Source organism: Cupressus sempervirens, chromosome 11 (genome assembly GCF_028749045.1).
Source record: "Cupressus sempervirens isolate cs-2001-9-10 chromosome 11, ASM2874904v1, whole genome shotgun sequence".
In the NCBI taxonomy this organism is placed as follows: Eukaryota; Viridiplantae; Streptophyta; class Pinopsida; order Cupressales; family Cupressaceae; genus Cupressus; species Cupressus sempervirens.
The window spans coordinates 54,948,477-54,966,039 of NC_143128.1; the positions used below are offsets into that span (position 1 = coordinate 54,948,477).

General features: G+C 34.8%; 1 protein-coding gene across 3 annotated transcripts in view; it reads left to right on the forward strand.

The window, feature by feature from the left end:
* Nucleotides 1–17,563, forward strand: part of CYCH;1 (cyclin H;1) — a 76,564-nt gene that overhangs the window by 22,582 nt on the left and 36,419 nt on the right. For all 3 annotated transcript variants that reach the window (XM_089809422.1, XM_089809423.1, XM_089809424.1), the window contains exons 2-5: nucleotides 6,008–6,058; nucleotides 11,497–11,575; nucleotides 11,947–12,071; nucleotides 12,157–12,230. In XM_089809422.1, the coding sequence (XP_089665548.1) occupies nucleotides 6,008–6,058; nucleotides 11,497–11,575; nucleotides 11,947–12,071; nucleotides 12,157–12,230 (329 nt within the window). The remainder of the gene's footprint in view (nucleotides 1–6,007; nucleotides 6,059–11,496; nucleotides 11,576–11,946; nucleotides 12,072–12,156; nucleotides 12,231–17,563) is intronic.

Here is a 17,563-nt window from a genome sequence, read left to right on the forward strand (position 1 = left end):
GGGTGCTGATGGCAAAAGAGAAAGCGAGGGCCATGGGAGGAAGCTTCAGAATTAGAGAACGAACCTCGACGAGCATGATTCTATAGTGTCAAACACATCAAGTCAACAAGATCTTACAGTGAATTACACTTGATTGTTTCTGCCACAACCAAAGTTACACCAATTTAAGCTTGTTGAAGGTATAGGTGGGCCGTGGAACAAATTGTGGGATCGCAAGGGATCCAAATTAAATTCTCATGACAATGAATTCATTCGGAAAGTTTGAAACTTTTTAGAATTGGGAACGTGTTTGGTTGGAATTGGGATTGTGCCTTGTTGCAACATACAAACTTGTAGAAGATGTAGCTTGAGTATTCATCAGGGATTTGAACGACATCTTCATCCAAAGTTGTTGTCAAGGAAATAAAGTGTTTGTTTTACCACTTGTAGTGATAAGAGGAATGGTTCTTGCAATAGAGACATACACCAATCTCTTGTTGGGCTTAGATCATAGCTTGAGATAAGTATTATTGTTCTATGTTCTGTTTTCTTTCCATGTGGTATTAATATCATATTTTTATATGAAAATTTATATTGATGCTATGAGCTTTACATAAGTTGTAGAGGCACCATTATGAATATCTTTGTGTATGTGTAACTATTGATTGGAGACTTTAGTTTTGACATTTGATTCTACAGAAATATCAATTAATGTCATTCTATGTTATGTCTCAACGATGTTAGAGTCAATACAATATTGTAGTGTAAGTCTAGTTGGACTCATCTGTGATTACAATCTCTTAGTTTTAGAAATAGAGGCATTGTAATTGGTACTTCTTTGACTAATATTGTCAAAAGTATTCTTGTGTGAAAGGGTTTTGTTGAGAAAGCAACATATACTTCAGGATAAGGATTATAGCTCCAGAGGGAGATGTTGAGCTTTATAGGGAGATTTTAGCTTTAGAGAGAGGCTTCATTATTAAGAGGGAGTGGTTATGGAATCCCCTTCATCCTCAAATATGCTTGTGATGCTTGCGGTATTTATAAAATTTGAGACTTAAATGGAGTCAAGTCTTAGTTTGTTATTGCCTATTTTATTCTTGTGTGAATAAATGAGATTGTAAGATCAGCTATGATAACTCTTTCACTATGCGATAGTGAACATCATGTTGAGAGAGTCCATGATGTCATCATGCTGAGAATCTCTGTGATGGGAGTTGGATGTCATGCTGAGAGATTCTATGATAGTTCATGTTGAGAGAGTCCGTGATTAAAGGCTTAGTTGTGATTCTTACAAATCTTTTCATGTTGAGTGATTCCATGAATATGAGTAATTGTTATAGGTTTTCATGTTGAGTGATTCGAGGAATATGAGTAATTGTTATAAATTTTCATATGACTCATTGTTACAGGTGTTCATGTTCAGTAACTCCATGAATTATGTTTTGAATTCGTATGATCAGAATTTATCATTGACATTTTTTTGGTTGCAGCTTTGTGTGACTGTTCAGCTAAAGATCTCTCTCTTGCTAAGAGGGAGTGTTAAAATTTGTAGCTGCTATAGAGATCTTTATTTGTCAAAATATGGACGTTATTACCATTATTATCATCTTTAGTTGAAAAAGACATTTAAGTTTAATTTGTAATATTAAATGTAAATGACATGTGACATTCACATGCATTAAGGCATGAATATTCAAAGAGTTATAATTAATTATTGGAGTTATGAGAATCTCAAGAGACCTTCAGTTATAATGTGAAGAGTCTCTCCTATTGTTATATATTCCCCTCAAGCAAAAGATATTGTACACTTGAATTCTATTATCAATAAAATGATAAGTTTTGTTATGTGGCTGGGTTTTTCCCTTCATTCTAGAAGGGTTTTCCCAGAATAATATTGGTGTCTTTGTTTTAGTTTTATTTTCTTTTTTTTGTTGGTTATCGTCATTGATTTCTGGGCTCTAGTTTTAACAATAGGAGTATCTAGATCGACCACTAGTCGAATTTGCGAACCCACGAAGATGATGAAGGAACTGGATCAAGTCGAATATGGCTTTAAGTCTGAAGGGATCGGCACCAAACTCGGCTAGAATAATACTGTGAGGGATGAGCCTATGTCATCTAATTATATGTCTCAGAAGCAGAGTCTACATGCACTCGATCGAGGCCTAATCTGAGACCAGAAGAGAAGGCTCCCAAACCATGGAACCATAAAGAATAGTTGGTCGCATCAGGGAATCAAGGAGGGATAGTTTGGACGAAGTATCTTGAAAATGATGTCTGAAGCATTATCACTTGAGCATAGCAAGGGATCCCATGCCCTTACTAACCATCGAGGAGCCTCTGCAAACCCTCTAGAGAAGAAGATAAAAGAACCACATCGTCCATAAAAAGGAGGATGGAGATCAAGGCCTGATGTAAGTAACACCCATCACTGGGAGCGAGGAGATCTTAAGGAAGTCCTCAAGCTCATCAATATACAAACCAAACAGAGTGGGGGAGAGAGGGCAGCCTTGCTTCACCCCAATGGTGCTTTGGATCGGATCTAAAAAGCCCTCAGGAGTCCTGAATCTACCCACCACAGTTTCAAACAACTTCATAAAAGCAGTTAATAACATCTCAGAAATCCCAATCTCACGAAGTCTTTGGAATAGGGCCACTCTAGGAATAGAATCAAAAGCCTTGTAAAAATTTACAAAACAACAGTAAACTTTCATTGATCCGTGTCTAGCCTCCTCAATAATACCCTGTAGTGTGAAAATGTGATCCATGGTCTGGTAGTCAGCCTGAAAATCGGCCTGCCCTCTAGCTCTCAAACCTCTCCCGTCAAGCTCTTTGGATAACATAGCATTTAGAGCTGTGGTGTAAAGTTCGGTAAACGTATGCCCAATCATGATGGTCCTGTAGTAACCAGGGTCTGAGATAGGCCCAGTCTTATGAATCGGATAAATTAAGTGCCTTGACCAAGGATTAGGGAAACCAGTACAAACCACTCTATTAGAGAGTATAGGAAGGTAGGAGCTAAGCACTGAGGCACCAAACTTGAAAAGCTCGGCCTGAAACCCCTCCTCATCAATCTAATGGCTTCATAAATGTTGGAGGGCGTGAACAAGTGGCAGAAAGGGGGCGAAGTGGGGTGGATAGATGGCTGGCTAGGAATGTCATAAAGAATCTTTTCCAAATAGGCGACCCACCAAGAAAAGGGACGATGGCAAGAGTAACTCCTTGCTGATGGTGGAAAGAGGAGTTACTCTTGCCACCTCACCCCAAGTTACCTCCAATTATTAAATGTAAGACAAAGTTGAAAATGATAAGCGATAACAATAAAACATGAAGCCACACAAAAAGGGCAAGGAATAAGAATAACATATTGAATATATATGTAGGTACGTAACATATTTTAAACATTACTTTCATGTGTGTTTGTTTAATTATACACGTGCATGATCACTTAGTGTCAACTTTCATCTTGCATACTCAACTCTCAATAATCGGGGATACATCCCTCTTGTCGTTTTATAGCATGACATTGTGTATGCATCCTCACATGATTGTTTGGTTAGCGTTTGCATGTTTGATAATCTTTGACACACATGCTTATACTTAATTACATTTTTACACATTTCTTATACATTTATGTGTGTATACACACATATATAGTTATACCAATATTTAAATGCATAGCTAAAATGAAAAAGACAGAAGAGATATGGCATGGTTGTTCCTTGATAATGACAAGAAGGGTCCAAAGTGTTAAGTTGGTTATAAGACCAAAATTTCTTTATTAACATTAGAAGAGAGAAACAACCATCTAGACATCTAAGGCAACTCCCCTCCCGGACTTGATGTCTGATTAAACAGTTGTGGTCCCAGTTCTGATGACATTCTTGACATTCTTTGTGCATTCACATACCCCTACACTAATGATACTCTTCCCGTGTTCATGGGATGGATCTATTGTCATTATATGAAAAAAAATCAAAATATAAATAAATCATCCTGAAATCCATTATGTCTCTTTCCAATTATTCCACATATGAAATTTAAATGATATAATAATTCTTTATCAGAACAATGTAATAATAAACTTGAATCATTTGTAATCATAATTATGAACCGAATAACTGAAAGTCATATAACTGTTTATCATCACACTTAACATGAAATAGTCATTACAGTCAATTCAAATAAAAGAGTCACAAGGAAGGGATGTAACACGCTTTACATCGAAAAAAAAGCTGATTAGTGATTAACAAACGCTTTTTGTTCAAACATACAAATCTCATTAAAAAGAATCAAACTAATAGAATTTATACTGGTATAAGTGCTGACCATTTTTGGAGGAGTGCTGAGATGAGTGGATCTTACCCGCTTAAATGATGAGTGCATTATGGTAATGATTAGATCCAACTACTGACAAGAGGCAGCTCCCTGATATGGAAGTTTACCCTCAATTTTGGATGCAGGCAGGTCTGCAATCTGCCTCATCTAGTCATGAGTTGACCGACTTACACTTGTTGTAACCAGATCTGGATATCACAGCAAGGCATGGACTTGTTAAATGCCTAAATTAGATTTCAAGTGTCCCTACACTCTTTCCCCATCAAGCTGGTGGCAATGATTCTGATTTTGTTGATTATATGATACTGGTAATCCCAATAGGCAGATAATCTAACCTTTGGCCTGCTTCCGGGAGATTGTGCAAGGCAGCTGCCAGTATATAAAGCCACCCCATTTTGTGCAGCACTGGCAACAATTGACATCTCCTTGACCCTTCTTAACAGATGCACATATTCCTAATGTCATTCTCCCTTGCTTGCAGTGCTGTGAGCTACAAACAACCCCAAACTATCCCTATAACAGCTGTGACCTCCTTGATGAGATTTTAAAAATGTAGATGATCGATGGCACTCCAAGTAGGAATAAATGCTGAAACTAGCTATGGCATTCTTGGTGAAAATCAACTTGCCTAGCTGGAAACCTTATGCAAACTCTTGAAAATTAGCTCCAATGCAATGACCATGTGAAGATGCCCTAGAAGGAAATTAGAGTTTTCATTCTTGATTCCAACAGTGTTGTCGAAGAGGTTTTCATCCTCCAAGACCCTAAACAGCGAAAGGCTTTTGTCGTAGGTAATGAATTTGAGCACAAATGCTCCAAAGCCAAAATGTCAATTGAAGCCAAGCATTATATTTTCAAACCTTTTCCCTTTGGTTTAAAATTTCTCTTTATGATTCAGTGTTAAACCATTTTAAAGTTAATTATAATTATTTTATTAAGTTGCCCTTTAAATATAAAACTGCTGAGCTTAATTCATATTATCAATTCTGTAGCTCTGGAAAGGGGACATGACGCAAGCTGTTTTCTACAATATTTTGTCAATGACACAATCAAACTGTAATGTAAGTATGGGAGTAAAAGTCGCCTTTCTGTTGAAGGCTTGAGGAATGGTCAAATATTTATGCATGTTTGAAAAACAGGTAGATGTAAAATTATAAGGACTGATACCTGGAATGTTGGATGCTTCTCTGTGTCTATGCCAGGTGCACTGTAAGATGGATCTGTGCTATTATATTATCATCAATCCTTCATTTATTTCTTAATCTCACCATCAAACATTACCATTTTCAGATGGAAATGATTGTTTTTGTAGTTTTACACCAACATATGAAAGTGTGGACATGGATTTGTAAATCTTATGATCTCACACCAAATTTTCCATTAATGATCTTGTATATACAATGTCTACCAACCTTAATGACACACCAATGTTACCTTCAAGGATCATTTATATACAATGTTTACCAACCTTAATGGCCTGACACCTTTTGAATTAATGGTGCGGAAGCAGAAATATATCAATATGTTTATGCTATTAGAAGAAAGATGATGTGCTAAATTTGCATTGATAGCATTTTATCTGTGATTGACAATGCAGATATATATAGTGTACCGGACTAGTAATATGTAAAAGTTGAATCTAGAAAATTCTTTATGAAAACTCAAACTTGGTTTGCTATCTTTTCAGGCTGAAAAATATCGAGCTGCAAATGAACGAGCTGCAGCAACACTAAGACAGGTAGAACTAAGCTGCTGATTATCCTAAACACTTTATTATCCTCTTTGAACCTATTTTTCTTTTTGGTGGAAGGTATTAGTTTTCTTTATAAGTGTTTGTACATGGAGGCAAAGGAGTTTTGTAGCGCTATATTACTTTTCAGGAATGTCTTTTATCTCTCAACGTTTTTAACATATTCAAATACTAAAATTTCAAATTGTTTCTATTTTTTGTGTGACCATTTTACCTTCGATTGGTATTATACAATTTAACCGAGTTCCCAAATAGAAATACGGTTCTAGTTGTGAACGAGCCTCCCATATATGATAAAGATAATGTCGAGTATCCAGTAAGCAATATACGTATCCTGTTCTATTTGATACTGCTTTTCATATAAACTACAATTGACCCATCACAAGAAGAATGAAAAGATACAGTCCTCACGGTAACCTATATTGGCAATGGAAAACCCACAATACACCTGCTTAGAATGCCATAACACTTTGTGTCCACGAAGGAATTGTTTTATGTATGCCTACTGATGATTTTTAAAGATACTATTACTGAACGTTAGCAAAAACTTTATCATGATGTCCGCTTATCATTTTAGGCTAGCCTATCAAATCACTTTAGTATCTGGTCTATGTGTTGTTGGGCACGAGGGATAAGATACTTTCTCTTATATTAAACTCTGTATTATTGGGTCCTTAAGTGGAACCCCGGGGTCATCCTCGAATTCGAATTGGGTATGGGCCCAGATTTGGTTTTCTACGGGTCTGGGCAGAGTGCCTTCCATACTTTGTGGGTACAGTCTTGCTGAAATTGGGTGAACCTAGACAGATTTTTGACTGTAGATACTTCAAAGGCCAATCAAGGGTTGCATTTGGCAACTTGTTATTTTTTAAGAAGTTTTTTTGGTCCAAAAAGGTCAAATTGATCAACCAATCCTAATTTGACTACTAAAAGCATCAACAAGGTAAAACATATTTTATTTATGTTCAATAGATTGAAAAACAAAATCATTTGATCCTTTGCTGACCTTTTTTATGTTTGTTATTGCTCAAAGTGAGTTGAAGAAGATTCATTGTCACATGTTTGACTCTATTTCTCGTGCTATTCCTATTCTGTAGGTTTTTTTTCCCCTAATTGTTCCTTGCAATTTTTTACAAATTGAAATGAAATCTCTAGTTTTGTTGTGTTTTTTAATCTTGGCCTGTGGCTTTGTGCCTATCGATGTTGATTCTAGAATTATTTGTGGTAGGTATTAAAATGGCAAGTGCTTCTAGCTCTAGGAGCCAACACTTTATAAAAGACCCACATTCTCCCCTTTGGAAATACATGGAAATGGTATGACAACTTTTTGGTGGTTAGTGCTTTATTTGTCATCAATTCATCAAATTTCATCCAAGATGTCAAAAGGTAAAGGCCTTCTAGTAGATGAAAAAGTAATGACATATTGAAGAGCAAGCAAAGTTAGATGGAGCAACAAGGGAATTAGCTATAGGTAAGAAATGATTGTAAGCCTTATCATCATCTAATCTTGAACCTGCAGAAGGCCATTCTTTCTTGTTTGTACCTGAAGAACAAGCAATGAGGCATAATAGAGAAAAGGGACCATTGGAAACAGCATTTCACAATATGAGGGTAGAAAGATTGCCGAGCAAGACATAGCTAGATGTATCTATGTTAATGGATTGACATTTAATGTTGGTTTTGTTAAATATGAACCAGATTAGACAAAAATGCCTATAAACAAACAGAGAACCGATTATCCTAGGAGAACCCCTCCTCACCGTGGAAAAAAATCCAGCCTCACAAAAATGATGCCTTTATTTGAAAGATATTTTCAATGTCTTGCACAATTGTAATCAGCTTCAAAAACTTTTGAAAGTTACAAGCTCTCATTAAAAAAAAATTAAATAGAACCTTTTTCATAAATAACTATGGATGCAAATTGAACACCTTCAGAAATCTGTATATAATAAATATATAGAATTATCTGTAGATGATCACCACAGAATCGGTTTAATCAAACCGGAAGAATAAAGCCGACCAAAAGCATGAACACCGCTATAGAGAATGAAAACTTCTGAGAATATAAACGCCGTAGCATACAATCAAGAGGGAGCTGATGAACTCATGTACCCTTCAATATATGAAAATATCCGATATGCAATACCGACTTCTCAATTGCAATCTTTTGATTAGAAGACCATTTCACACCCTTGGCAAAGAACCTGAGGATATATATTAAACCTTCATTGACAAATGACTGTATGGAAGAGAAAAGATCATAATGGCAGCTGAGAAGCAAAGGAAAAGACAAAGGGCGTTACAAAGAGAAATATCTATCATCAGTGACCTGGACAGAATAAATAAACGCTGACAGGAATAAGAAGTCCACCCGGCAATTCAAGTAGCGCCTGATAGGATAGCATATAGAAACTGAGATTGACCAATTCTCAACCTTTAACATCAGAAAATAAGACGTTTGATTTCATCATATAAAATAGCATGAATCAAAGCACACCAAAACTGCTTAGAATTATAGCATTCCAAAAATTGCTTAGAACATGTAGCACACCAAAAATTGCATAGAACTGTAGCACACCCAAAAATGTTTGCAGTAGACATAAACAGAGAGAAGATCTCTCTTGCAGCTACATCAGTTTTTAAACACTCCCTCTTAGTGAGAGAGAGATCTTCGATTCTTCCTTAACCAGTCAAAAAAAGTTGCTGCAATACAGTCAAATGGTTCATTCAATATTTGTCATAAAATTTATACTATTGTCAACACATTATATTTTATAACAATAGATTAGATGTTATCTCAATATAACAAAAAAAACATAACAATTGCATTAAAAGAAATACTATTGTTATCTTCTCATAACGTAGCACAATATAGCAATTGTTATCAAAGCATATTTCATCATAGCTACTTCTATAAGATGAAAACAGTGCATCCTATTTCCATCATGCCTATGCAGAGGATGGGATACACCATGCCTACTTGGAGATGGTGTTTGAACAAGGAATTTCACCTCAATCTTTTCCCTGAGAAGATCATATTTATACCATGCCTACACGCAAATGGTAAATTCAACATGCCTACTTGCAGTGGGTGAAGTATTTTTATCATGCCTACTTGCAGAGGATGAACACAAGGAGTATTATTATATGACTTCCCTCTCAGAGAAGTACTCACCATAAAATAATTAATGAAGCTGAGACTCTCTCTCAACAAAAATATCATTCTCCATTAGGCCAAGCTTCTTTCGGAAGTAATTAAACTTCATCCTAGGCAGAGGCTTGGTGAGAATATTAGCAACTTGCTCTTCCGTAAGAACATATTTGAGTTCAAAAACTTTCTTTTGAACCAGGTCTCTGAGATAATGATATTTAATCTTTACACGTTTAGATTTATCATAAAAAAGAAGATTAACTGAAAGTTTTACACAACTTTGATTATCACACATAATCATGGTAGGTCAGGATTATGACAAAAAAGATCAGAGAGTAATTTGCGAAGCCACACAGCTTCTTTAGCAGCCATACATGCTGCTACATACTCTGCTTCAGCAGTGCTTTGAGCTACACAAGATTGCTTTCTGCTGCACCAAGAAGTGTTACCGAACCTAGGCTTAAACAATATCCTGAAGTACTCTTTCTATCAGAAATACATCCTACCCCATCTGAATCAGAAAAGCCTGTTACTGTTTGTGGTTCTTCTCATTTACCTCAACATATGAAACATTGTGATATTTTTGATGACCCATATGATATGGCTGATTGTTGATACTTGAAATTATTATTTTTGAACTAGAAAACTAATATGGTGGTATATTTTGGTATTTTTCTATGTAATTGAATAATTTTTTTAATATTTCACTATTAATATGGTGGCTTAGTTTGCTATGATATTTGACTATGAGCATTACGGTGTATTGTGAACATTATTATTGCTGCATACATGTATATATTTTTATTTTCATATGTTTTTGTATGGACGAAACCCCCAGAAGTTTTTTGATCAAATGTGTGGACCGAACCCTTGAACCAGAATTGGCAACTTAGAAATTAAAACCTATTTGTGGTTCTGATTGTTTGTGATTTTATCTGGAATCAGGCTTCCTTTTCTTTCCAAATATAGATTGTAAATTTCGTATCAAGATTGCATATATTTTGACCTATGTTACCAGGTTCTCTTGGAACCCTGCCAATGTTATTCTGGTTTCGGGTGTGTGTCCAGTTTGCCACTAGTTCACAGGCAGATCCCAAATAACTTGGGGATACCCAAGGGGTGCCCAAAGAAAAACAATTTGTGTTTAGAAAGATTTAGTATTAACAAAAAAGTGCTAAATACCTAATTTTTTCTTTCAACCTCTTTGGGCTTTCCACTCCTAGATCCCCCACTAGTTATTGGGATCTCTTGCAACATAAGAAACTTGATTACAATGAGGGAGTGGCAAAGAATTGGGATATAGCTCAAGTGTGCCAACTTTAATGTTACCCATACTAGAACAAGCAATTGTGTGTGTGTGTGTGTGTGTGTGTGTATAATACGGCCATACCCATCTGTACTATTCCAAAAACTTTTTTGTTTTAGCAAAATACTCAACCCATTCTAGAACCGACAACCCAAGTATTTTTCTAATTGAGTCCATGCACGATTCTCACAAATATATGCTTATAAATGTATTATTGACAATTATTGGGGAATGATGATAGATTTTTGTTGAATATCAAATTATATACCGAACATATTTATATTGCACATTTAAATAGTTGCTTTGATCATGGAATTTATTATTTGTGTTTAGGAATTTAATTTTTACTATTGAAAATTTATTGGCATTTCTACACAAAGACTTATGCTGAGTTAATGACAATTTATTCATTGATATTGCCATAATATATGCTACAATTGTATCAATTCTCTAGCTCATTTTAATAATCCTTAACAATTACATTTCAAACTCAGCAGAGATCATCTAATGAGGTCCAATCTTGTCCACACAGGCTTTGAATGCCCAATTTCTTTTAGATTCAGAATTTTTTGAGCCACAGGTTGTGGTAGAAGACTAGAGCTTTTCCTTGTTCATGGAGGAGCATCTGATGTAGGTGGACTCTAATGCTACACAACCTCTATCAAAATGTTCACTAATATCCATCTTGCAGATGTTTTCTTGAAATTGTGTCAGAAGACTAGAGCCTTTTCTTGTTGATGGAGGAGCATCTGACATAGGTTGACTCTAATTGTACATGACCTCTTTATCAAAATGTTTACTACTATCTATTTCACAGATATTTTCTTGCTTTCTAAAGCTGAAGAAAATTTGCTTGTACATTGTCTAGTCACTGATGAAAAGTTAACTATCACAAAGAGCTAAAATCTTGGAATGGTGATTTTAGTAAACTGTAAAAATATTGAGAATATTTTGTTTGTTTGTGTACAGTATGGATCGACAAAATTAGAAGTTGAACTTGATGGGTCAGTGGAATACCCTGGAAAATCAATTGCTGCAGGAGAAAATGGTATAACATGGATTTCGTGTCATTGAAACTTTAAACTTCTATTAATGGGCCATTTCAAGGTTTTTAAATGGTTTTATATAGAGTTTTGTTGCATTCACCTCTCCAGACTGCCATATTTTTGGTAATTATCATCTTGCAGGAATAAGTCTAAGGGATTCTGCTCTTTGGTTTTATTTTTCTGTTGTATTGCCAAAGTATTAGAGGTTAAAACTTTACTAACACAAATGAAAATTTTATATTTTTGAAGGGAGCCATTGCCCTATGTCTTCTTTGACATGTACACTGAAGTAAATTGTAATAGAGCGGATTGCTTGGGAAATATCCTTTTTCTATCAGAATGCTGACATTAATTTGTTTCTCTTCTTCTGCAGGTTTTGTTAGGCAGGTGCATCTTCCAGAGCCTCTCACTGTTGATGAAGAGTTACTCATGCGGATATTTTATGAACAAAAAATACAAGAAGTCTGTGGAGCTTTCAAATTTCCACATAAAATTCAGGTTTGTTGATGTTTAAGTTTTGGTAATGGGCTTCTGGTTTGGAAACTTAAGTTCTGAAGCAATAATTCCCATTGGTTGTTTGCAGGCAACGGCAATAATATACTTCAAGCGTTTTTATTTACGGTGGTCGGTAATGGAGCACGATCCTAAGCATATTATGTAAGCTGCAACCACTGCATTTGTACTATCTTAACTTCTGAATAGTTTGAAGGCACTAAGCATTGTGTATATTTGTGTAACTGTTGAAGCATGGTTTTCATTAAAGTTGTTCAATGGAAAATCTCCTTTTTTCTTCTTTTCTGTTTTTGATGTTTTAATGGGAAGATCATGCACAACAAGCAATATTACCATTCATGATTGTTGATGTGAAATATCCACATTAATGAGAGTAATAATAAGGCACATCATGAGGTTAACCAAGAAGGTATTTAGTTAGATAATGGTTCAAACTTCGAATAATTTCAAAAGATGACATATGATCACACTATTGATTATACATTGGTAGATTGAAGAGTACTAGCACTTTTCTACAGATAATATTGTATTAAAAGTTTAAAACCTATGGAGGAAGCTGAAAGAGAGAGTATTGAACCAAGGCCATCCTTCGTACTCTACAAATTTCAATCATGTGAAATTGAGATGGATGAAGCACCAGTGCTGATGACAAGTATTGGATTTGGCTATTGTTGGCATGTGTTTTATGACATAGATAACACATAATAAAATACTAGGTGGACTCTCCTCACTTGAATAAAATCCTCTAATGTGCTAAATGGATGAACTATGTGATCACAAAGACAACTCCAAGGTTCCAAATGCATGTGATTTGGCTGTTCAAGATAAATTCTGGTGGTAGGACGATTTACATGCTAGGGGGACTTGCGTTGTTCTTCAAGATTTATTATTCAACTTTTGAGTTTCCTTATTCTATTTTTTTTGGATTTTTGGGTTTAATACTTATGAAAATTTCTAAAACAAAATGCAAAAGAGGAGGGTTTAGGAAGATTATTCTAACCCCAAACTATTCTATACTAATCCTATGAACTCAAGACACAAGATTGCAAAAGTGGAATCGAAAGCCTATTTCTACTTTGCCAAATTCAACAACTCTACAAGGATGGTGCTATCTTCTTAGGTATTTCAAGACTTTTACAATAGAAGTTAATTATATTTCAAGTATTCAAACTAACCTTTCAGAATAATTGAAAATCATCCAACTATAAAAGGTATGAACATATTAATTCCAGGTAAAGTTTTCCTGTAAAATCCTTATTTAATCTAACCAGAAAATAAAATCCACTCTAAGAGAAACAAGGAACCATGGAACTTGCAAAAGATATTAAGTTCACTAACAATTGAACAATGAATTTACTTAAGCAATTTTTATGCACAATCTTTGGATCTCTCTCTTAGAAATGAGAGGAGTGGGCCTATATAAGAGTTTAGAAACAAATGAAGGGCCTAGGTCAATTTAAGGTTGATGACCAAGATTTAGACAACTATACCCTAATTAGGATTTGAAATGAACAAACCAATGAAAAATAAACATGAGATGGAGCTTTCTTCTAGAAGAAAGCACCCTTTATCTTGATGGAAGAAAATATCAGGTTCATTTAACTTGGACGCCTTATCATGAGATTATGTGATTGGTGGAGACAGGTGGTTGCCACTTCAACATGCCTATCTCTTTGGCCTTGAACATTTTTTCTTCTTTTTTGGGGAAAAAATTCCCAAATTATAACATCTTTAAACCTACTTGAACTTTGGAGTTTACTCCTTTTTTGAATGCTTCAACCTAGGATTTTGGACTTCATAGTGTGAAGTTTGAATTTGGAAGATGTCTTTGATATCCTTTCTTCTTGTTGTCTTGAAATTCTTTGTAGGTGATGAAGCCCTTAATTGTGTTTGTTTTCCTCATTTGTGAATGTTACTTTTCTTAAACCATTTGAATTTCTTCCCTTGATCTCAATCTTTGGAAGCCCCTTCTTTAGAATGATTTGCAACAAGAGGGTAGAGCCCGCCACTGACTCTTCCACCGATCCTCCTAGAATTTGCAAAACCATTGAACAAAAATCATCACAAAAATGCCCAACTTGATGTTGGATAGTTGAATTGTCATTTCCTAGAAACAAAGATAAACATTGAGAATAATTGTCGCACTTTTTAGGAAAAATTGACAAATCCTCCAACCTTTGTTTGAGTTAGATGCCCCAAAACATACTGCAAGATACTATGATTTGAAGTTTGCAAAGCATTGTTTTCCAAAAAAAATGGTAAAACCTTAAAATAGGACAAATCCCATGCGAACTTCGCATATTATAGAAACTAGAAATGACTTTTGAGGAGAAAACTTGACCAAACCCAACACAAATTTTGAGGAAAAAAATGATCAAAACCCAACACAAATTTTAAGGTGAAAAATTGATCAAAATCCAATGCAATGCTTGAGGTGAAAAATTTAACAAAAATTAGCACCTTTTTTTTGAGCTGAAAAATTGATTAAAAAAAACACGATTTATAAGGTGAAAAATGGATCAAAACCAAACACAAAATTTGAGACACAAATCAAAGAATACACAATAGAACCCAACACAATTTTTAAGGTAAAAAATTGATCAAAACTCGACACAATTTTTGAGCTGAAAAATTGATCGAAATCCAATACAATGTTTGAGGTGAAAAATTTATGAAAACCTAGCACAATTTTTTGAGATGAAAATTTATTAAAAACAAACATGATATATGAGGTGAAAAATCGATCAAAACCAAACACAAAATTTGAGACATGGATCAAAGAATATCCAAAAAATAATTTTTTAGGAAAAAATTATTAAAACTCAACAAAAAATTTAAGGAAAAAAAATTGAAAACCCTCTCGTAAGATGACTTGATCAGAATGTAATAGAGGCAAAGTCCTCATTTGAATGCGAAGCAATTGGGGCCGTTTTGCTGAGACGCTTCCTATGAAGATTTTGTGGTTGGCAATCATTTCTTGTAGTCCTTTACATGACCAAACTTATCGTAATAATTGCACTACACTCTTCTTTTTTGATGATGCCAGAGGTTCACCTGATCCATGCTGCTAGGAGAATTGAGGTGTACTTGTTTCACAGTTTGAGGCTTGTGTTGGGAAGGCCACTTGTTTAGATGAGGAACTTGCATGAATTCCAAACTATTGCTTCCATCTATCCAGCTACAAAAGCTTAGTGTAGAGATTAGAGAATGTTAGAGCAATACTAGTAGAAGTGATATTGAGCATCTCTATGAAATGCTTGTAGGATTCGGGCATGCTTTTTAGCGTGATCTACCATATCCTCTTCCTCCATCTAGTGACCAATAGCCTCAATCAGGCTAGGGATGTCCTTGATTTTTATAAAATGTGCTTGGAGACAAAACTTCTGATCCATCATGGTAGAAAACAACATATTTTCCAGAGAGAAAGCTTAGCTATTGTTGGATATTTAGTGAAGATCCTTCATGATGTCCTAGGATTCTTTAGTTGTTTTGCCATAAGGCACTTGAGGGCGCTGATCTTTTGTAATTGAGACTTTGATCAACACGATAACTTCCCAATTATGCTCATCCCTTTCATTCTGTACAACTTGAACTATTGTAGGACATGGTTTTGTACCAAAACAATCTACCCAAAACAATCTTAGCAAGATGTTGCCAGACTTTCAGTCTATCCCATTTAAGCTTCTAGTTTGAGAAGTTTTCAATGCAATTATGTTCAAGTTCTTGTCTAGATAGCCCGTAGGTGGCTCTCTTCTCATCAAACATCCTAAGGTCTCCCTTTTGCATTCTTCTCGGGTTTTCCCTACTCCACTTCCCCCTTATGCTTCCATGTGGGATTCTTGTTGTTCCACTGCATTAAAGTCTTAGGTGATCTAGGATTGGGAGGGTTGGTTGAGCGATTTCCAAATGAGAAGAAAGTCCTACTTTGTTTCTGCAGTCCGTTCCTACCACAAGCAAGTGTTTTCTTTAGATTCTGTCCATTCTTGCTTGTTTTTCGTCTTTGGCGAACTTTATCAAGTGAGGCCCTAAAGAACGAGCAGCAATGACATTCGTAGATGTATAAAGGACTAAGAGAAGCAAAATATGATGCTAAGAAACTCTCAGATCGAAGATCCGAAGTCAAAGTTTAGTTCTGTGACAGAAACGAAACTTCATGTTTTTAGTTACTCAACCTCTGGCAGCGAACATCTTCTATTGTGTTTCCAAAGATTAAGATCATATCCTGATTGTTGATGCTTATCTCAGATCAAAGGTTGTAATTTAATGAATAAGCTATGGATATAAAGCAAGACAATCCATGCTCCATTAAGAAGATTCCATGTGTTCAACGGGACCAAGGTGCATTGTTATAAAGAAGTTAATCTGAGACCTTGATATGCATTACTAAATGATGAATCCATGGCCAACAATTCATCTCGAGGATATATATATATATATATATATATATATATATATATATATATATATATATATATATATATATATATATATATATATATATATATATATATATATATATATATATATATATATATATATATATATCCTTGTGGCCATGGCAAAGGAAAATGTTTCTAAGTGCTTCTCTCTTTGGAAAGTGAAGGTCTCAATGGCGCTTTTTCATCTAATGGAAACATTCAAGGTAAAGAACAGGTCCTTCCAAATTTGCATGGAGAAGACATGAGTTGAGAAAAGACTCATGTCACAATCAAAGTTAAACCAAGGCCTTTTTCCACCCCCAATATTCATTGGCCAAATCGACTGATAGGGACAACTATGGTGCAAGAGCCAAAGACTTCATTTTCTTTTGCTTGTAGGAATTCGCTCAGAGTGGAGGACAAAGAGATTAAGTGCCCAGGTCAAATAAAAAAAAATGGCAAAGTGCAAAGGCATTTAAGACATTGACTTAGTTGTTTTTTTGTTTGTTTTAAAAATCCATGTTCCTACAACATCAATGGTGCCTAGAACAAGTAGGGTGGATTTATATCATAAAGCAAAGTTGGTAAAAAAGATATTTGTTAGTTTAATAAGTTAAATATTTTTGTTTAGATTGATTATATTTATTTTATATTTATTTATCCAATTGTTAATTTATTTATATTATTCAATAAGAATATTTAGGGGAATCTTTAAAGATTCTGTGTTACCAAAGGGGGAATTAATTCTTTCCCTCATACAAAAGACAGAGAGTATTTGGCTCAAGGTTGTATATTTTTTTTTTTGCAAGTTCCTATTTATGCTAAGTGTGAAATTTCAATCAACTTATTTTTTTTTAACAAGAGGGATATATTATTATTATTATTTTTAAAAAAAATCTAATAGGACTAGTTACAACCTAGTTAAACCAAGAATTTGAATGATCCATTTTAACAACAATGCAAGATTGGTTTTAGTTTTCAATAATCACGAAAATGAATCTACGATCATAACATAATTTTTGTCTCAACATATATGAAAATTGAATTTTGCGTAATTGA